Source organism: Falco punctatus (genome assembly GCF_963210335.1).
Source record: "Falco punctatus genome assembly, chromosome: 6".
Taxonomy (NCBI): Eukaryota; Metazoa; Chordata; class Aves; order Falconiformes; family Falconidae; genus Falco; species Falco punctatus.
In genome coordinates, this window is record NC_137585.1 from 43,691,512 (window position 1) to 43,714,782 (window position 23,271).

At 36.9% G+C, this 23,271-nt stretch overlaps 1 protein-coding gene across 3 annotated transcripts in view; it reads right to left on the reverse strand.

The window, feature by feature from the left end:
* Positions 1-155: 155 nt before the first annotated feature.
* Positions 156-23,271, reverse strand: part of KERA (keratocan) — a 28,675-nt gene continuing 5,559 nt past the window's right edge. For all 3 annotated transcript variants that reach the window (XM_080391407.1, XM_080391406.1, XM_080391408.1), the window contains one exon: positions 156-18,819. In XM_080391407.1, the coding sequence (XP_080247533.1) occupies positions 18,647-18,819 (173 nt within the window). In that variant the 3' untranslated portion in view covers positions 156-18,646. The remainder of the gene's footprint in view (positions 18,820-23,271) is intronic.

Sequence of the window (23,271 nt, forward strand, 5' to 3'; positions counted from 1 at the left end):
AGTAGCTTTATTATTTTCCTTTAGTTACTTTTATTGTCACCTCTTGCTTCTCTGGTTGAGGTAGGCAGATTAAAGTGTCAGATCTTGTAGTATAAGACTAGACTTTTTTCCTGTCATTCAAATATTAATTGTTGCTCTTTTGTCTGTTCAGCTGCTTTTTTTTTTTTTTTTTTTTTTTTTTTTTTTTTACTCTTCCAGGAAAAAAAACAGCAAACCATGCCTATTTAAAATTTGTCAGATATATGCTGGCTCTGGTTAATCTTGATTACTAACAGCGAAATTTCAGAATATTTTAATGCAGTCTGGTCTACCAAGCTATGCTTCTTTTCTAAATGAGTACCCAGAATATTGCTTTCTTACATATGTAAAGCCCATATCTACTTCGACTCTGATTCATCATTGCATTCAGTATACCTGGAATTGCTTAGCTGCTAAGAATAAAGCATTAGCTTTAACAGGGACCATGCACATTTAAAGTAAAATCAAACAACAAATCCATAGCTACAGCAACAGGAACGGATGGCTCCCACTTTTCTTTTGGAAAGGATGATTTAGAACCTGCAATATCTGCTTCTGAAATTATTAATCATTGTTGCAAACTATGACCATGATCCAAAATCTATTACATTTAATCATCTTTAGCCAGGCTTGCTGGCATGACTGTCCTGTAAAATTCAAAGCTTCTCCTTAAATATCTTTCCAGTTTTACCTCTCTAACATTTGTTTGTGTAATCAGCCCACAAGTTAAATCTATCATGGCATGCTATTCACTCTTTCTATATGTTATAAATTTTAAAGCAGATGAAAAGCTTGTCAGATTATTACCATATATTATATATTAATAAAACATATGGTTAGCTTAGAAAAGCACTTAGAAAAACTCTGATTAATCAAACTCTGCTAAAACAGAGGTTAAACAGAAGTAACCTTTATAATAAATTACGAACCTTGCATTTCTTTTTATTGCATTCAAAAGAACCAAGAGAACACGCTTGTCTCAGGATATTTATTAATTTTTGTTTGAACGCAATTGTCAGGTAATACTGGAATATAGTTTAAATTGAGGTTGGTGGTTAAGATAACATTTTCCCTTGTTCCATGTAAACATGCATAGGAGAGATGGAGAGATGTATTTTCTGAAGATTTTGCTGGAGAAATCATAACGGGTCAGGTTTTTTCTACCTTGATACTAATCCTTTAATACTTTTGAAATTCATTGGGTGACAACAAATGTGTGTTTTGTGCTTCATTGTTCTATTAGCTATGTGCACACACAGATACATGCAGGTCATTAATGAAGGCAGTCTCAGGAATTCCCACTGAGGCCCAGGACTGGAGTCAGAGCTTCAGTCTCAGATGCATGGGTTATATTCTACTCACATTAGACAGACTGCTGTTCTTCTAAAACCAAATTTACAGTTTGCTGTTTAAGAGGTATAATTTGCATCAGTTTTGAGAAGGAGTTGGGAAAGAAGTCTCTGTTCTTTAATCATAGCTGAACATAAGATAGCACTGCTGAGTATGCAAGCATGTGGTGTTACAGAATGGTTTTTATTAACATCCAGAGCTATTGTCTGCTGTTTCAGCCAGCCTGTGGACTGGTGGTGTTAGACCCTTTCAGGAAAATGCAGTTCCTGGCCCCAGAGATGGAAAACTTCAGAGTGTTTTTGCTTAGCTAAACAAGTACAGTTCAGAGCTGGGTTATCATATTTATCGCTAAAAGATGTACAATGTTTTGCTTGGGGTGGAAAAATAAACCAGAAACAAGGTTCAATAAGACAAGGATTTGGAATTCACTAGAGCACAGGCTTTGTATTGTATACTGTCTGTTGACATAACCATTTATTCAAAAGAAATGGTGAAGACTATAATACTATACTTATTTCATGGCTAGAGCCTGTGAAAGATTTTATGTGGCATCATGAGGGTCATGATGTCCTCACTATCCTGAGTAAATTTGGAATTGAGGTAATGAACGAAAGTTGTTTTCCTCGTTAACATAAATTTTACCCAGTTTTCTATGAAACTGCATGTGTTTCTTTAGGTTTACATTTTGTAGTGCATATATTACATGTTTTATATGCTATAGATATGTTTCTAAAATGTTCAAAAAATGCTTGTAAAGAGGGTAGCATGGTTGTTTGCATTTGAATGCCTTCAATGTAATTGTACAGTAGTAATATAAAAATGATCTCTGCTTTCACTGAATTCCTTACAAAATGCATGAATACTATTTACCTGTAGTATCTTCACTTTTACATCATGCAATTCTCTCTCACTAGAGTGTATTTCTACTAGCATGTAATTCTCACCTACAGTGATCCAAAGAAATTAAAATTACTCCAACCTGCAAAACAGTCTGGTAATTATTAGTGCAGATTATAAACCATTATCATACTTTGCTCAGGCACAAGTGTAACAGGCATGCAGTTGGCATTCATGTTATTATGCATCCTTCAATAGAATTTATGCATTGTTTCCTTTTGATTGTTTCTTCTAGTAGTAGCCAAGTTAAGTGAGTCTGAGGACATTGATCTCAAGGGAAGCTCTACTACATTAACCTACATTGTTCTAGTTTGGCATTTGGGAAATAAATCCATTGTCTCAATTTTTTACAGAAAAAAGGATTGAATATAAGGGTGCCTTCTGGAAGAAAAAAAACTAAAAAAATACTTGTTATAAAGCTGGGATACAAACGGCAAAATACGTCTCTTTTAGCCCCCCCAACTATTTTTACAGATGTTTTCAAACAAACAAACAAAAAAAAGGTGTTCAATCTTAAAACTTAACTTTTTTTTTTTTTTTTTTAATTATAGTTATCCTGTTGCAAAAGCCAGGAATAAGATGTATATAGTATTGGAATGTATTTCATAGGATTTTATAAAATATTAAAATTGTAACCCTATGTTTAGGAGTTTCAAAATATGCAGGTCTGCAAAGAGGATTCTTTTTCTAATGAACTTAATTGTAATACAGAGACTGTAAAATAGAGCTGCAGGTGACAGTTGAAAGTGATTGTAGCAAAACAGATCCGTCACTATATTCAGAACTGACCTGAACTTCAGCAGGATTGGTACTGCCAGTCCAACTGACTGTCTATAATTTTTCTTCACATTAATAACATAGAAATGATTTTTTGAAATGACTATATTTTCATATGTTGGGGGCTTTTTTAGCAAAAGTTTTTTGGTTGCTTTATTTATTTTATTTTTTTTTTAACAGTCTTCATTCTATGGAAAGTTTTCTGTTAACTAGCAGTCTAGCAGTTTATGGCTTTGAAATATTTGATAAAAAAAAAAAAAAAAAAAAAAAAAAAAAAAAAAAAAAAAAAAAAACCCAAAACAAACAAAGAAACAAACAAAAAGCACCACGTTCCAGGCTTGCTCCACAGTGTCCAGTGTCATGAATGGTACCAAGATTTTTAGACAAGCTGTAGATGAGGGAAACAGCTTCACCACCATGACCTGCAGGATGACTTCTGGCACCAGGGAGTGGAAGGAAGGGGAAGGGAGAAGGTACACCAGCTTTAGAAGCCCTCTTTAGTGCTCCTCCTAGCAAAAGACAGCATTCACAGGTTAGTTATTGTGACAGAGAGAAGACCATCCTGCTTCACAGATGCATGCAGGTAGATTGAGTAATGCAATGCCTATGCCCACAGAAGCGCCAGGTCTCTGATGGGGCAGCGACTAGGCTAAACCCAAAGATGTATTTCTCGATAGAGCTTCTGAGAGAGCATGACTCCTGTTAGATGATCCAGCCCCAACTACAACAGAGCATTTCAGGCTCTTTCCAGCTTTTGAATGCCTGGTTCCAGTCGACAGCAACCAGCCAGCTTCAGCTGGCACAATGGAAAGGCACAGGAGGAACTGGGGCAGGCAGTGGGGAGCGTGGGCAGTGGGTACTCAGTCGGGGAACATCGGGCAGAAGTGACTGAGCCAGTTGCACAGTGAGACAGACATAGCTGGCCTGTGCCATGGCTAACCACAGTCTGACTCCAGGACCTCTGGCACTGCAAATATGAGACACACCACCCTTCAGCCAATATGTCTCTTTATTTGCTTTGAATTTCTGCTTTAAACTGTTTCTTTTCTGAGTAGGCTTGGGAACATGTTCTTTGAGACACTAATGCACAAAGAATGTGAGAATCTAATTTTTTTTCATAGGCTTTAAGGAAAAATATTAATTTTCTTTAGCTGTTAGAATTACCATGGTGTTTTTTCTATTATCTATAAAGCAATGTGACTGTAAACAGGAATGAAATACAATGTTAGCCAGACCTCTATTTCTATCAGTTAAATATTTAGAAAACATATTTTAAAAAACTATTATCTTTTGGAAAACATTAAACCAGAAAGCAGTTCAGCAAAAGTGCAGATTGCTGTTAGCATGACAGTAAAGGAAGCTCTCACTGGTTGATAAAAGACTTATAAATTTGTCTGCCATTTTACAGGCCAGACATCAATCATATTTTTAAAGGCAAATATCCAAGAAAAATACCTAAATTAATATTTTGTGATTATTTTTGGTTGAACTGAAGTATTAAAACAGCACTTGTCAGTTTCTATTTGAAATGTATGTGGTGTTTTCCCAATGTGTTTTTCTAATTTATGCACACACACACAGAGACAGACAGATCCTGGTAGCTTCACAGAACCTCAAGATAGTGTAATTAAATGACCTTAAAATGTCTGATTTGCAGGATTGCCTTTTAGGGGGGGTTCTTTGTTTTGCTTCATTGCCTGCACAATGTGCCATTAATTCTCACTGCTTAAAATTAAACTGCAATCAGCATTTGCTCAGCTCGCCATCTGCAACAAATTACTATGAGGTCTCTGCTCCGTGAACTCTGTCATCTCTGTGCTGCCATTCACAGAAACAGGATCAGAGTTAGCTGAGGAAAGACTTTCCACCTAGCACAGCCAGTACAGCTTAAATACAGGTCAAATTCTAAGTTGAGTGAAATTTTGCTACTGTATATCAATCAGAAGAGATAAACCAGATCTAAGCAAGAGTTGGGAAAATACACAAGGACTGCATGAGACACAGAAGGGAAAGGAAAGTTTTTAGGGTTCAAAGTAACGGCAGATGTAGTGTGTCCCAGTGCTATTTCAAGATTGCTAATGTCCTGTTTTCACACAAAGTTGTGCCGATAAACATGCGAGGGAATCACATGTGGCAAAATTTCAGCTTGTGCAAGTTTCCTGAAGTCAGGAAAGCCAGATTAATCCAGATTCATCCAGCTTTAGACTGAGCGAATTACTCCAGCTCTGGTCCAGAGGAAAATTCTCCATCCAAGCACAAAGGAAACAGTGTTAAATTTCATTGTATAAATGGTGCTTTCTTTCTGCTTCTGTCCTTTGATGAGCAATGTGGTGATTATAGTGCTGTTTGCCCAGATGCCCACAGTTATTTTGCTGATTCCTTTTGATAGTCAGTTGGTCCACTGCAAGTGACTGGAAAAACCAACCTCTGCTCGCACCACCGCAAAAGGGCCTACATCAGCCACATATAAATTCAGGTGGGAACTTAAAAGTTTTCTAACTGTAAGAGCAATAGATTCTGGAGCAACTGTCCAGTCACAGTGAAAAGCCTTTGGAGGTTTTAGTGTAAAATCACAGAGATATATGAATTGGATTATGTGATAGCAAGAAACTGGGATTTTTGCTCCAAATCAACAAGGCCTACCTGAAGATCAGAAGCTTGAATTTCATCAGCTGGAAAAAGGGAATAAGTGGAAATGTTCAGCTATAGCCTGATGTGGTCAAAATGCTAAGCAAGGAAGATGATTTGAAACTTTACATTTTTAATGTATGAAGTGTATCTGAATGATCACATGTGAGGAAAGAGAAGGAAAAATACAGGAACTGCTGTACCAAAGACTGGAAATAAGAGATTATAATAACTGAGATTTATAAATGTACTGACAAAAGCCACATATACAAATAATAGGCCAGACACAGCAAAGAGTATAGCATGCAGTGACAAAAGTCAGACCACAGCAAGAAGAAGGAGGGGTCCAAAAGAAGAGTGGGGAAGAAATTAATAGCAGTAAGGAAGACACATGGAGAGCATTGTGGAGAATTACAGAAGAAAAAGAATAAGCTTCATCTTTTCCCATTCCAAATTCTAGTTTCTTTAATATAGCCTTCAGCAGGAGATTGGGGAATCCTCACCACAGAGGTTAAAGATCAAGTAGTGTGAATAAATTTACTTGTCTAAGGAAAATGAGCAACAGGAGACCAGCAGAGCATGGAAGGGAGTGAGGGAAGGACTAAGGCCTACTGAGGAATGATCTGAGACATAGAGGGACACCCAGGAACAGATGTTGCTGCTAAATCCATAAATAAGATGCTGAACCACCAATTGCTCACACGATCATTTTCTGGAAGGAAAATAGAAATTTCAGTTTATCTTATATGCAGACCTGTAAGTGTGCAAGTCATTTGTAATCTCTAGTATTCATAGATTATGCCTTCTCCCTAGTAAAGTCTGAGGGACACAGCCTCAGCCGGTGAAAATCATATTTTCACATCAGAGTGCAGATTAAGTGAAAGTTGAGCCCTGAACATTTTGTGGTGGTTTAATGATAGCTAATATGCAAGCATATTATGCCAAAAGTAAATAGAAATTAAAGAACAGTGCAGCGTGACTTGTAAAATGCCATTACTGAACCAAAGCCATCTCTGAGGTAAATCATTTGGAGCCCGTGGTGAGCTTAGTCTGCTGGAGAAAGTCCTTGCTTTCATTTGCACCTCTGACACACCATTAACAAAGGCAGATTTTGGCCCACATGCTACTTTAAACAGAACGAGAGCAGTAAAAAAGCCAGACATTTCTATCATTAAAAAGAACCCTGCTGAGAGGACCAGTCTGTTTTGGTTGCTACTGTATAGTGCCAATAGACTGTCACTGTATCAGCTGCTAGAGAGAAGAGTTTGTTCCCATAGGACTTTCTGCGATAGTTTGAAATGGTTTCATTTAAAGAAGTCTGGGTTCTATGTCTGCAACTTTAGATCATTGAATAAAGATAATAAAAGGGAACAGAGGAGTACTCCATAACATATTGTCTAGGAAGTATAACCAACGGCAACAAAACCTTTCCCTTTGGCAGGTTTTTTTTTGGTTTTTTTTTTTTACTCTTTAACTCCATGAAACATGAGAACTTTTATTGTATAAAACTGTGCTTTCTTGTGATTTTTTCCTTTAGGCTTGCCAATAAGAGATGATGATTTAATTCTTTCCAGATATTCAGTTGATTTAATATAATTTCTTTCATGTGGAACAGAATGGGATAAATGGACACAGGTCCTAGAATATCTATTCTTTTTCACAAATCCTTAAGGGTACATTTCATGGAATCACAACATATTTTTGGCATTCAATTCTTGCACTAATTACATGGTGTTTGATTATAAGGTTGTTTACTGAAGATCATATGCTGTTTAGCACTGGATTTTTTCTTTGTTTTAATGGACAGAGATGTATGCTTGAGTTGAAAATACTATTTAAAACAGATATATTTGAATAAGAAGCATCCTTGTCCAGGTTCTCTAGACACAGCTGTTACTATTGCAAACCCAGAAGCTTTCATGTACCTCATTCTCATTTCATTTCCCTTGGATTATTTCCGGAATAGCTTGAAGCATTGATTATGGCTAAAATCTTTTTTTTTTTTTTTTTTTCTAATTAAAACCAGTTTCATGAAAGTCTCCATTTAATAATATTTTTTATTCACTCTTGTGCCTCTTCCTCTACCTTATGTCTTACGTGTACACAGTACATTTCGTTTGCGTCCTACGCATATATTTAATTGGAAAGCAACATACTGAAACGAGCATACATATCACTCAATCATGTGCTATTGACACAAAGAACAAGCCTAGCACTGTGGGATTCTGGCAAGCAGACATGTAGATGTGGAGAGGGAATGCATGATCCAGAACATTTTTTTTTTCCTTAACTAGATTATGTATTGAAATAAAAATGTCGTTGTGTTAAGGTTGAGCCCTAAAGTAATACTTTGGGTAAAGGGCTTTGATATGAGAGCAATTGAGTCCTTTCTTCTCAGCTTTCCCTCCTGTTTGTCACTGAAATTCAGCCCTTAAAGTTAACCTCTTTTTACACTGTTCTCAATAATGTTAAAGTAGGGAATAGGGAAATTCACACAATTTGCCTTTTACCCCTTTCTTTCCCCTTTTACCCCTTTCTTTTCTCTTCGTTTTTTAATAGGAGCCCATAAGGTCACCCTCACTGTCTGGGAATGGCTCCTTCAGTGACTTCTTAGTCCAGGGTGAGGGAACAGCTGAATTTTGTTGCTATTGCTGTCATGGCCGTTTTGAAACAGTGCTGCTGTTTTCACTGTCGATTTGTTGACCAGAATCTGTTTGGGACCAAAGTAACCCAATCTATCCATTTAATAAGCAATTCCCTCTTAAATTCCTGGAACCTCAAAGTATCAGATGTTTATCTGCTGTTAAGAAAGAAAGAAAAAAGAAAGCCTGAACAATATTTATCTGGAAAGATAACTTGTTGTCCAGTGAAAAAATTGCTGCAACTTGGATTTCTGATATTCTGCAATCTGAATTGTCTGTATTAATAAAGATTAAGTATCCAATTGTCTATGGGTCATGAATAAGATGAATTTACAAAGCCATCCCATTCACAAGAGTAGTGATGTCAAAGATTTTATGATTAACCTTTGTTGGGACTGTACTTAGAACTTCTTTAAACATTTTTGCTGTAACCACCCAATGCTGACTTTTCTCCTTCAGCATGGACACTCTTTTTCCTGCTATTCCTAGAGAAAATGAGAGGTTTTTTCATTGTATGATATTAAGTGGAGGCTAGCAAGAAACACAACTTTACCTTTGTGCTTGTAGTACATCTGAGCCATGATTCAGCACCTGAAAGTATTTAAGGGGCCATAGGACTTCTGAAAAACCCAGTAAGTTAGCATGCCACTGAAAATTAGTAGACCATGGATCTTGTATCAGCCAGTGTCTGAAACATTAGCTGATAAAACTAAGCACATGGAGAAGCATATGGTTTACAAGATAAAAGTTAAGCCTGAGAACACTGCAGAGCTGATTTGCCAGCTGACATTGCCTCTTCATGTGGTTTCCAACAAGTCTTTAATGAAATTCATGGTTGTGGCATATTATGATATTCCTTCTGGAATTCATTCTAAAAGGCAACTCCACATCATCATGAAACAGTGCACAGAATACAGTAATGCATGATCTGAAGAAAGCTCATGGGTGTTATTTTCACATCAGCACTGTTTCTTTGTGTTTGGATAAGGCTCAAATGTTGGATTACATATTAATCACAGTGCTTTAGACAGCATTACAAATATTAAACACTTTATATTAGCTGTTGGTGTCCTGCCAGATCCCAAAAGAGGTAACGCTAGACTAGGCTGAGACGTTATAAGTCTCAGGTTTTAAGAACGACCACTGCTACAAAAGGCATTGCAGATCAGTAGTTTCCAAGTTCCAGGTTTTCAGTTTTGCTCCCAAAAAGTATCTGAGCTCTTTGTGTCTCCTTCCCCCTCCTTTTCCTCTCATGCAAAGGAATGCCCAAACAGGCATCTCTCAAGCTTCCTTCTTTTCCAAATTGTCTTATTTTCCGTCTTTATCTTTTATCCTCCATCCCAAATTCCTCATATTCTTTTCCCTCCGTGGTCTTCTTTTTCACATCTCTCATCCTTTTTGTAGTATTTGATTTCCTCTGTCTCCTTCCTTATCATCAAATTGTGGTTATATTGGTGACATGACAAATGATGAGTTGTTTTGTTACTTGGCCAGAGGTAGGCTGCAACAAAAAACTTTTCATATATCTGGAAATACTGTGTAAAATTTATACCAACTACAGCTGAAGGTCTTGCACAGATTTCTGAGATCTCTAAGAACTGTCCCTAAGCAGGCAGTTTTTGCAGAACTACAATACTGTAAAAGAGGATTTTTTTCAAGTGGAAAAGACTATCAATGTGGCAAAAGCTAATATACCTTTCTAAGTAAGAAATACGATTCACAGCCACTTTGGCTGTGATTTCCCATTTGTTCATATGACCAGGCTTTATCACATCACTTCCCTTTCCACACTATTTTGTACCTGCTCACAGTTAACAAGTGACAACAAAACTCCATGATCTTGTGATGCAGAAGGGGAAGCACCACCTAATTCTAGTCAAGGGCTGTATGAGCAGTGCTTTCAGCTTTTTTTTTTTTTTTTGCTTTTTTTTTTTTTTAAGCTGTAGAAAGGACAGAGCTTCAGCATGTCTCACTCATCTTTAGACAAGTGAAGAGGCTTTGCTCTGAGGTCTAACTCTCTTGAAAGAATAGGAATTTCCATTCCCAGCCAGCAAGCAAGTAGACTGCAGCCACCAGCTCAGGTGATTCCCAGTTCTTCAGGAATTTAGTTGAATTTGAAAAAAATCTTAAAATTAAAATGTGTATCTACACACACAGAGAGCAGGGACAATTTAGAAATGTGTTTTCACTTCAATGAGATGCAAATATTCAATATGAAATGTGTCTTCTAACAGATCAATGTGAAAAGATTTATCTAAAACATTTCGAATTGTCTGCTGATGGTAAGATATGCCTGTTCAAAGTTTATTTTCTTTAATTAAGGTTCATGAATTCATCAGAACTGTTACGGAAGTGGTTTATAAAATGATGAAAAGGTTAATGAAAACTATTTGAGTATTTGACATATTCTCCCTGAAAAGATTACAACTTTCAAAGGAGAGTTGCATTTTTTGTGGGTTTTTTTGGTGTGGGTTGTCTGTTTGTTTGTTTTAACCAAAGGATAAAATGTTTTTTATCAGCTTTCAGCAACACTCCTAACTACTGAGCTGTGCCTGAACTGCTATGTCTAAACAGTTTCTGGAGACCTAGAAGAGCTGATTGATGACTGTTTAGATCTGATCACAATAGTCTGTATGGAAAAAAAAAGATAATGTCACAAACTTGTTTGTGTCACCAACCTACTGTTTACCTCTGAGAAGGTAAATGGGAACAGACAAATCATTACACACTATCAGAAAACTCTGCAAATGTTAACTCAGTCACTGCAATCAAAAGAGCCAGTTTTTGGGGAAAAAGTTTCCATTTCTGCATTCACAGCTTTCAACTATTTCTTCCTTCTGAAGTCCCTCTGGTTTTATGACTTAGCAACAAACTGTCCAAGCTTCATGCATAGGTTTCCAAAGATCTCTCTTCCATTTGCACTAATGACTTGAGCTAGCATGACTCCGAAGGAAGCTACAGGAGATCATTACATAGGCTCAGTGAGAAATGGCACCGAGCCAGGTGAGGCTGAGGTAGTGGCAATGTGAAAATTCTGTTCCTCAAGTCATTGATTACAGAGAATTTCAGCTTTGGTTAAAAGTCAGTGACATTTTTAGTTCTGTTGCACATGGATAAAGTACAGTTTTACGAACCCTGTGAAAGCTTAAAACCCAAAAGTTAATTAAGAAGAATCCCCTGTTTTAAGGTTGCCCCGCCCCCAACATTGTTTAGACATACCAATCCAAGAAGCCTGGTTCATGTCTCCAGTCACCAGGGGCTGCCATGAAAATTTCCCCAGCCAAACCAGGATCCTTCCTTCCCTTGCTCCTCATTCAGCTTCCAGAATCCCTTGTGGAAATGGAAGTGCAAGAACTGGGGTGTCTTTTCTGCCGGTAGTTCATGGACATTCAGGCAGTTCAGTCTGTGTGGACGACTGCTTGAAGGAAACGTGGAAAGGAACAAGGCAATGACTGTAGAATTGTTTTTGCCCTCCAGAGTGCGTGCAGCTCTCACCTAAAGGGGACTGTTTGCTGACACTGATATAGATGAGGCTGTGGAAATGTCTCCAGATTACTTCTTGACACATTGAAGGTTAAGGTCTGCCTGTGAAAGAAAATGTATTTCACCAAGCAGTTCTGTATGTCTGCTAACAGAAAGCATGGCAGATATACCGAAGATTTAGGTCGGGGTTTTTTCTAAATTTTATAGGATTGTTATATGACCAAATATGCCAGGCAGAATGCATCAGGTGGGCTTTTGGATTTCCATCAGAATTGGGATCCTCCAAGTCTGAAACAGTTTAAAAAAAGCTGTTGGGTTTTTTTCTCATCATCGTTAATCCTCAGCCAGACAGAGCTAAATGTTGTCTCTCTCTCTCTCTCTCTGTTTCTCACCTATACAAGTATTTGCATGTACTTGTCAGTCTGAAAGTTTGCTCCAATTACATGTCCATCTCTGTCTATCTAGTGCTGGGCAATTTTCTGTTCTGCTCGTTTGTAACAAAATATGCTTCATTTAGTTGTTGAACCTCTTTCTTGTGTTGATTCCTACCACTCAATGTAACTGCTTCATAAGCCTGAGCTACGGGACAGCTGCTTCAGCTCCTCAGACACCAGGCGCACGGGCTGTCATTCCTCCATCAGCCCAGATGGCCCATGTTAGAGGCAGCCCAGCAGCAATGAGACTTGTCCTGCTCCATCCTTCACAGTACCAACACTGGGAGAAATCCCAGTATCGAGGCAGTATTAAACCACCATAAGCCCCACAAGAGCTTCAGAGGTAGGCAGTCAAGTATCGTCAAGAGGTGGGTGTCAAGTATGAGGAAAGCAGGCACCACAGAAAGCCTTGAATACCTGGGAGCACTTCTTTCCTGCACAGGTATCTTGCACAAACACTGATGGTAACTGCGGTTGAAACAACACAAAAAAGGAGTCCTGTACGCAGAGCTTGCAAAAGCAGGAAAATACAGGCATGAGACTTATTAACACTTTGAGGAGAATAAGAAGCATACGTAATATTGCAGCTGAAAACATTCTTAATGTTCTTCCATACCTGATTTGTCTGTTATGTGATACCAGACAGAATGCAAATGTAAGAGAAAAAAAATAGAGGAAAAAAGGAAAGCATGGCAATCTTGGCTCAAGAACAGAAAAGTGGCTTTTCTGTTTGTTTGATGGTCAGACCAATATAAAAAATATTCATGTTTATTTGCCTAAGAATTAAATATTTTTCTATTTTCTTTTTGAAATGGAAAATAAACCTCACACCATGTTTATATATTGTATATTAAATTGAATGTTACAGAGCTTACACCAAACCAAAATAAACATATCAATGACCAGCTTTTTAAAAGATCCAAAACACCGTGATCTTCAGAGAAAATCTTCACCAAGAGATTTTGCTTCCCCATTTGGCCAGTAATTTAGAGGCATGGAATTTGGGGGCCCTGTGTCTAGCAGCTTCTTTAGGTAACTCCTGCCATTCTGCTGCTAAGCCGTGATGAGAAGGGATGCTATCAGTCTTTTTCATTTGAAGCTGTTCCAGTCATTAAAAGAAACAAATCTTAGGACTCACAAAACAGAGTGAACCTCTAGTCTGGTGCTCAAAACAGCTTCCTTAGAGAGAAAAATGTACACTTCAATTCATTCTGCTTCTGATTCAGACAAGGATTTGAGCCTAGATCCTATAATACCATGATGGCTATCCTCACTGCCAGGATAGAGATTCGGTGATTATTTCAAGTCCTGAAACAAAGCAAAGCATCACAACGAGATTATCATCCTTGAGATAGGCTTCCTAGTAGCTAGAGCATGATTTCAGACAAGTTCTAGGGTTTCATTACCTAGAGAAGGGCATATAATGCTACATGGATGTCTTAGCAACATGATTATTCAAAAAAAAAGTATACACGTTGGTTGGGGTTTTTTTCTTTCCCATTGCTGAAGCCATTTGTGTATTTCTTCTGAATTCTCTAATTATTTATAAAAACTGTGATAGAGCATTTTAATGAATAAATGATTTATTGAAAAAGCCTAATTTCACTTGAAGCTGTTGATTCTACATGTAAATTTCATTTCCGCTGTCCCTAATTAGGAACAGGTCTTGTTTGTGGATGATTCCAGTTTCTTCACTAATTTTCTTATAAAAAAGAATGGGGGAAGGAAAAGGAATCCTTGGAAAAGAGATTTCCGATATACTTTATCTATGTGACACCATCAGCCTGGGTCCGTGCACAGGCGTAGGAGGAGGTATGAATTCTGTGAGCAACGGGGCATGCTGTTCTGCTGCAGTACATGTGTGGCAGTCAGGATGGTGCTTCTAGAGAAACCCAGATGCACTGAGCTTCCAGGGAACAGATGAAATCAGACCAACCATTAGCACAGCATGCATAAACATGCTGAAGCTAAAAGACACTGAAGAAACAAAACTAAATCAAGGTAATAGGCAGATAGGTTGGTCTAATGCATATGCTACAGAAACAAGGACAGAAACAGTAATACCCAGAGATAATGCCAAAAAAGAATATCCAGAGTGTTGGCAACAAAGCAGGGAGTGTAAGAAACAACTGTATTAGGAAAGGTTTCAAATTCATTACAGTACGTATTTGTTGGAACTAGCACTGACAGAGCAAGCGCAGGACCAAGAAGCAATATTACCTCCATTAATGGGGAAGAAGGTAAATTAGCTAAGGCAGAACATGGTGCAAATGATGCTTCATACGCTTGATCTGAAGTGGTTAGTACTACTCCTATCATTACACAGACTGTGTGGTGCCTTGTAGAGGTAGCCTTTATGTTTAAAAGGGTAAGCAATTCGAGGGTGGGTGAGTGGGGGGTGGGTGATTCACTTACATAGGAGACTTTCAGCCAAGAGGAGGATGCTTACTTGCTGACTTCAAGAGTGTCAAAGATCCTCTGCCACACATGGCAGAAGTGGAACATTAGCTTGGTTCAACAACTAACACAGCAGTTCAGGTGTTACAGTAATCTGATTCCAGGTAGATAACAGAACTAGTTGCAATATAATATCACCAAATATTTTTTCTAGGCTGGAAAAATGACAGCAAATATTTGTGGCAAATATTAGAAACCATTTGGGTGCAGCAAGGGTGAATGAAAATCCCTTCAGTGACACAAGATATGTGTTGGACTTAGTAATTACAAACATGCAAACTGTCTTGCTAGTTGTCTTCAAAATTTTTACCTCTTAGTGTTTGTGTTTCTTCCTTCAAGTGTCATACAAGCTGCTGTGGTCAATGGCATCTGCAGATGATTGTTGTGGTAATGTTTTTCATTAAAAATGTTGAAGAAGAAAGTGGTAGTCAACAGTTGGAATATTGAGAAATAAATAGAAAATAACAGAGAAGAGCATGGAGCAGGGAGATTCATGCATATTGTTGATTTTTTAACTATGCTGGCAGCATCTATAAAGGACTTTTTTTCCTGCAGAGCCAGCTGCATTATAAAACCACACAGTCTTTTGATAGATCCAGCATCCAGCCTCCAATCAAGCTGGCAGACATGTCAGAAACATCTGGATATTTCTTAGTTCTTGAGCCTTTCACTTTGCTTTAATGCTTTTCTTTACAGAGCAACTCTCTGCACCCTGGGTTGAGGCGGTAACACATCTGTGTTGATAACCATATTTTCAAAATTAATGTAATATGCATTTCTGGCAAAGCACTTGGTCTTTGTGGTTTGGTTACCAATTGACCACAACTGCAATACGTTTAAGGTGACCTCCTTTGCTCTCAACTTCTCACACTTGCAAATGTACTTGTTTCTGTACATGTTATTCCATTCAAAACTGTTTGTGATGTGCTCTGATAACTAAGTGAAGCAAATGTCAGCTTTATGAAGCCAGCTGTGGATTCACACAGGACAGCTGAGAAGTCTGTTCCTCCCTCCTTGCAGTGAAAGAGTGCAATTTTTTCTGAACCAGGAAATATCAGTGGGAAGTCTTAGAGCAATCTTGGATTAGGAGGGATTAACGTCAGACTTTCAAGCACAGTGATGCTTTTTACATTGTTTTAGGAACTCTCTTCACAGGGAGAAGGACATTGTGTTTTACATTTTCCTTTACAGTCTTCTGGCATAACAAATGGTTTGAATGAGGTGTGGCTGAAAGCCTACATTGTGTAGTTCCACACAATAATGCAATTTAGGCCTTTTATTGTAAACTGAGAAGAAATTTCACCGACTTTCCCAGAATGTTTATGAACATTTTGACTGTTGCAAATAGACACATTCATGCGCTAAAGCAGCTCAAACCCCAGCCAGGGTTGATTTATCTTGTGAAGGTCACTGCAGTAACATAACTGCTTTTCATTCTGCTGGTTCTGGGAGAGGGAATTAAGATGGGACAAATTAGGACACCTAAGATTTTCTCCTTATTAAACAGTACCCAGAACTGGAGTCAGCAGATGGCATCAAAGGTGTAAAACACAGAGCACTTGGCAGCAGCATGTTTGTCCCAGGTTGTCATGAATTTTTATCTTCACTCAGATTAAACAGGATTTGACAGGGACAAGTTTTGAGCAGAGATCTGCATGTGTCCAAAGATTGTTCCATAAGATAGTACTGATCTTTGAAGAACTAATTTATAAGGCTTTCCACCCTACAGTGGATTGGAAAAATCCATTAATATCAGGACAGCTGATGGAAAATAACTGCTAAAAGTGATTTCATCAGATTATGTGACCCTGATTTCATCACATAATGCCCGAATCAAGAAGATTGGGTACCTTGATGCTCCAGTATCCCTATATGATTTTACATACCATCACTTCTCATATATAAGCTTGACAACTCTTTGGAGAAGGGTTAGTCTTTTCTATTTTAACGTGTATATACTGCCTAAAAGGGTCATAAATTTTGGCTAGAATTTCATGATGTTTTGCTGTGCAATCAGTTAGAACTGTAAACAATGGTAATAATATGCATATAAGCCTGTGAATATTCACTTTGGAGTATGTATATTTGTTCTTTGATTAAAGTAGAAAGTGATTTCCAAGTACAAGCACATAATTATTGTTATAATTTAATTAGTAGTATTGTCACATAATTATTTTCCCCAAAAAAATAAATTACTATGCTATTATTATGTAAAGAACATAGGTAAACATGCATACATACTGTATAGAATTTTTAAATATGTATTTTTTCATATAGGGTGAACACAGAGGTACAGAAAATATTTTGCTAGAATGGCAGAAGTTTGTCAGTCATCACATAAAAAGAACTGCAGAAATAAATCTTCTTGTGACAGGTTTTCTGAATGGGTTATTTGTATGATGGTTTTCTGTAATGGGCTATTTCCACAAGTGCAGTGGAGCAGAATAAGGCCTGATTTTCAGGTAAAAAGAAACTGAGTGTTAGAAATTGCAGTTCTCAACCCTTTTAGAAATCTACTTTTAGGAAAATTATTCATCTTCAAAGAAAAAATTATACCACATGCATAGTCTTTACATGCTTCCTACTGAGGCCAGTCTTAAAATGTTAGAAATAGATGCAAGCTATCAAAGAGCTAATAACTAATTGCTTCTATCTACAAATAAAAGACTAAAATAATTGACTGATGGATAGTCTGTTGTGCTATCAGAAATAAAAATGTCATACTCTCCTAGTGAATAGTTGACTCTAATATTTACGTTGACTATTGAAATCCCAATATTATCCTATAAAAACAGAAAAAAACCCAACCACATTTCATGAAAAAATGCCTGCTGATATCTCCCTTTTTAGTACATTTTGAATGTGCTGTGTTCTGAATAACTGGACTTGTCTAAAATCCAGTGTTATTATGTGCATTTAAATGGATCAGCAGATATTTAAATACTGCTCTGAGTTGATTGTATTTGCTTGAAGTGATACAATTCCTATGCAATTATTTGGCTAATTCAGTAAATAGCTGGGAAGGAATGTATCTCTTAATTTCTTAATTTTTTCTTTATCATCATTATATTAACTAGCCATCCCATTTTTTTGTGAAGTACCTAGTCTATGAAATATGTAATCATTACTGTTCTTGGTTTTATCTCTGTGGAAACTAAAATGAATCAAATATTCAATTACTATCCCAAAGCTACAGAAAGAAATGGTGTTAAAACTAGAAATGGAATACTGAAGAATCAAACAGCAGAAAATTGGCATTTTGACAGACCAAGATTTCATCTCACATTCCCTCGTTGCTGGATTTGAATTAGATCTGTGTATTCCAATTCTGAAATCATACACTGAATGAATCCATACAACAATACATATTCAGTATATTGCTTTGGACTTTGAGCCTCATATACTTCATGGTTTAAGAGTATCAGTCTTCAAAGGATGACAGCAATTTATGAGTTATTTACATGTTAAGTGGCTGTTCACCATTGGTCACTATCTTAAAAAAGGCAGTGGCCCTTCTGATAACTAGTAGTCATACAACTTGTGATTTTTCTAGCATAAATATTTAGCCAAGTGCATCCAAATTCATTGTGGTAGGTACTATGGAACAAAATAAGGAAATACAACTTGTCTGTAGCAATGATAACAGGGTAGACGTAGCATTTGACAAGAAAGATGGAGTAGACAAGAATTTGCTTTAGAATATCTGGGATTTTACACAGATGATTTTCAAAATATTCGCATAAGGAATTCTTAGGTAAAATGTTAAGCATGTTTCATATCCATCTTAAATCTCTTCTGAAAGAAGAACAATCTTTTCAGCCATAGAAAAGATGCAAGTAAAGTAAAAATTAAAGTCAAAATAAAGCTGTTAGTTCTTGATTTACGAGTTAGGACAAGTTTCATTCCAGCAAAACTTGTATCTTAGAACTCTCACACCATAAGAGTGACACTGTCATATCTTTAGATGACAACAGCCTGAAGTAGTCGGAAACATATCATGATGTCCAATGGGATTGGAGGTTGAATTTCATTTCCATCCAGGCGAAGGTATCGGAGGCGAGGGATGTTGCCATAAAAACCATAGTCTTCTGCTATGGCAATTGAGACTGGGCATATTTGAGTACCATTGACACCTGAAAATATAGATGAACATGTTAGGTAATTTCCATGGGAAAAATTAATGAAGATAAAATTTATTTAGAAAACAAATAAGACAGGCTTCCATTGATATTTGCAGGGGAGACACTTGCTCCTATCAAAGTTGGAAAATGTCAAATTAACAATTAACTGCTCTTTTGATCAAGCAAAAAAACATCTTAACACAATGTAATCTAGATCAGTGAATCACCTATCTAATGTGTTGCAATTATGAATAAAGGCCACTAGATGCATAATTTTACCTTGGACAGACAGGAAACTAGGCAACAGTAACTGCTCGTTTGCAGTATGTGCTCTCTGCCCTCAGAGAGAGCAGAACAAGGTTAATGCTGAGAGATTGTGAACGTCTTACTGCAATGACAGTACATTAATTTTAGCTGATAATATTGCCCAGTGATGGTCTTGCATTCAAAATGGTAAAAGTATTGAATAAGAACAGTTTTTTCTATAGTTCTGTAACTTTTAACATCTGTACTTTCCTGTTATCTCAAATTCTTCAGTACGGTTGGTTTTAATAGCAAGAATATAACTTCCACAATGGGATTTTTTTCCTTTGTAATCTGAAAGGCAACAAGTCCTTAAAATTCTTTATAAATCATGCATAGCTTGTTTCAGTTCAGATAAAATTTGAAACTATGGCTTAAATCATTACCCATTTTCATAAGAGTTGAATAGATTGGGTTCTTTACATTGTCTCCCCTAAGTTACCTCTGCACTGCCACTTGGCTAAAATGTTCTTCATATTTCGTCTTTAGCTGTTTCACTATTCAGTTTCACTGCCCCGTTTCAGCCTCAAAATGGACTTATTCTAGAAAACACTGAAGTAGAGTTTATCAAAAATATCAAATTCCTTTGACCAAAAGATGGTATTTAGTGATTGGACTGTCTGAGGGTCTCGTTGGACTCAGACCACCTGCAAAATGTGGCTGGATGGAGAATGTGTGTGTAACATTATTTTTTTTTGAGCAGTTTTTTAGCAGCCCAGAAATAGGGAAAGAAAAGCTTTCTACTATTTTTTTTGCTCTCTTTATATTTAGCAATGATAATATGCACATGCCTTTTTATTAAAATCTGAAAAAATAGTTAAATGTTATAATGAAAAAAACACATTGGGCTTTTTTTTCCCCAAAAGAAAAGAAAAAAAAAAAAAAAAAAACAAACCAAAAAAAAACCAAAACCCACCCCATTTTGAAAAACTCCCCAGAGGTTTGAAACATCTTGGAAATGGACTTCGTCTTTTCCATGGAGACTGAGTAAATACATCCAGTTAGCCAAGACCTAAGACTTTTATCATATTCATGATATTAGAATGTCTTTGCCTATGTTGTGAAATTTTATTAATGTTTGTAAAGCATTTGATATTCTTGGAAGAAACAAGCTACAACTTATTTTTATGCATGAAGCTATGAAACAGAAAGCTTGAGAGTGAGCTTTCATTATGAAAACAGTTATTAAAAGTTTTACAAGTGAATTAACACTGTAGCAGAAAACATCTGCCTTTTCAGGCCAGCATTACTGTCCTTAGGAGACAAGACAGCTTCATGTGTGTTCTAAAGCTTTGTGTTCTCTGACATAGGAACTATCCCTCTGCATTAGTTTGCACTCAATTAATTACTCTAGCCTTAAAGTGAGGCAGCAGTTATCTAACCACAGGCCACCTATGAAGAAGTTATATCCTGATGATGTGTGGTATGAAGTGGTTTGGGTTTTTGTTGTTCTCCCATGAAAAGTAAATCCTACTCAACCTATCAGAGGAGTAAAAGCCTCTCTGTCTCTCTCTCTTCTCTGTTCATGGGTATATCGCTGAATTTTGCTTAAACAAGAGGGACAGGGCAGTTCATCTACACAGGTACAATTCATTCTACCTAAACTGATCCACGTGGAGGGTAATTTCAGTCTATGTAAACCATTTATACTCTATTTGTAAACTCTAGAAAGAGATAAGAACTTCCAAAAGGTGATTCACAGCTCCTTAAAATGGGATGGTGTTCCCTCTGCAATTGTATCTCTTTCCATTAACTGAGTAGGTGATGTGTATGACTAACCCAAACTAGACACAACAATCTAGGATGCTTAATTCAAATAAGATTAATTCCACCTGTTGTCAACAGTATTGTTAAGTGGTGAAATATTTAAAAATGCGAGTCTGGAACTGCTATAGGGGAAAACTGCAGAAGAGGTTCTCATTAATGCCTTATACTGTACATCTGCTGAAAAACCACAGAAGATTCTGTTTCTTTTCAAGTAAAACTCATAATTTAGAAACATTCAGAAAGCAAGTTGATTTAGAAGATAGATATGTTCTGATAGATGTGATCTGGTTTTTCTTGTAACCTCTAGCTGCACGCGCTGTAGTCCAGTAGTTGGACTCTCTACTTTTCACATAATATTTAACTGAAGCAGCCATGGATTAGCCAGGAAATATGTACCTCTGGGCTCTTCCAGCAAAGAAGCCAGTACCAGCTATAGCGCGGGGGTCTGAGAATAAGTCACGATCTGGAACTTCAACCGTTTCTTTCCAAATATCCTAAAATGGATTCTCTTAGACTGGCATTGCTACCGGCCTCAAGAACTTCTCCCTTTCCCTACATATGGAATAATACTAGCTTAAAGGAGCTATCCCAGTCTCCTGGTGTTCCTCAAAGTGAATTTGCTGTTCACTTCCTTTTATTGCTCCTTTGAGGTCTGTAACACCACCTACTTACCCTTGCCGACCCACTACATAATTGTTTCATGCCTTCTCTTCTTTTTGCTTCTTCTAACACTCCCTTTTCCATCATTCAATGTCTCCCTAGAGCCTTGCATGTGTATCTCATAAATAAATATGTAAACATGTGTGGTTTAAAATGCCATGGAACAAGTGTCTTTTGTAGCCATAATTACTTTTGGGTTTATGTTGATTTTATTTCCAAATTAGAAGTACTTTTTTTTTTCCCCTGTGTATTGTGACCCTTTGGGAAGGGGCCACAGGGGAAATTCTGGTTTGACTGAGACCAATGATGAGGCTATCATTGACTTCACTGGGCTTTAAATATTGCCTTATATCTTCATGCATGGTCTCTACAGAAATAAGACCTTAGACTTTATACAAAGAACTGGTATTATACAGTAACAGCCAATAAAAAGTAAGTAAATAGTATTAACATAGAAATTTTGATGCCTGAGCTCTTACAATGTCAGCAGTGTAGCTATGAACCACCACAGAGAAAACAAAGCAATAATTGGCAGGTATGCAGGAGTGTCTGAGAATTAATTTTATAAAAAGAGCTTGTACTGAATATATAAAAGTAAACTTTCAGAAGGAACCTTTTGTAGAAAAAACAGATCCAGACTTTTACAGTTATTTTTCTTTCAAAATTTTTACATTTGTTATCTTCAGTAATGACTGATCATCAGCTTCTTGGGTTTAAGAAGACAAAAAAATTCTGCAGAATTAATGCCATATCTTATTACTTCTGTCTGATGGAATTACATTCCTTGTTTGTGATCCTAAAGACCCTTCAAGATATCGTCTATCAGAGCAGTGTCACATCAAGACTATGTCATTATCCTTTACCACTTGAGCATTTATGCTATGTGGTTGAATACCCTTTACATAATACCTGCATTCCATTTAAGGTGTTAGGTTGCCATTTTTAATATTTTTTGACTACTTTATAAGTATTTACTAAGAATAAAACTTTTTTAAAAAAAAATAAGAGCAGTCTTGTTCTTAAATCAGTAATGAATTTTGAAAAGTGGTAAAAACATTAAGGAATATAAGGCTTGTGGAAAACCATTGTGATTTAGGCTCACAGATACCCATGTGTCATTGGAAAATAGGTCCTGAGTTTGCACATACTACACAGGTTGATTTTCATGGTTTTAACCTTCTTAAAACTCATTTGGAAAAGGAAGATAATTTGGCAGCTCTTTAAATGCTACCTAGATGCAGAACACTTCTTAAAGTGGACAGGTTACATTCAATTGATTTCAATTTAGTTTCCACTTGAAGTGACAGGAGATAAAGTCTGCAGCTGAGGCCTCACAGTGAACCAATTAAAATAAATCCCTTTGTAACCAGTGGGCAATAAAGTATGTTCAGTAACAACACATGTCATAAGCCCTAACTCTAATTAACTGGTAGACTTCTTGCAGGCCACTTAAATATGTGACAGTTGTACAAAACTGATTTTTCTTCACAAGGTTTCATACAGTTGTTTTTCAAAATGCAGTGAATTAACCTGAATTATTAATAGGTATCTTCCTTTGATATGTCTTTGTTTCATACAGAAGCCAACCCATTATTTTTAGTATACTTGTGAACTACACTGACACAAAACAGGAGTAAGGAACCATTTATTCCATTAAATCACCGTGACAGGAAGACAAATGTAGAGACTTGGTTACCTTCTGTGCAGTGATAAATAGAAAGTCATCACTTTGAT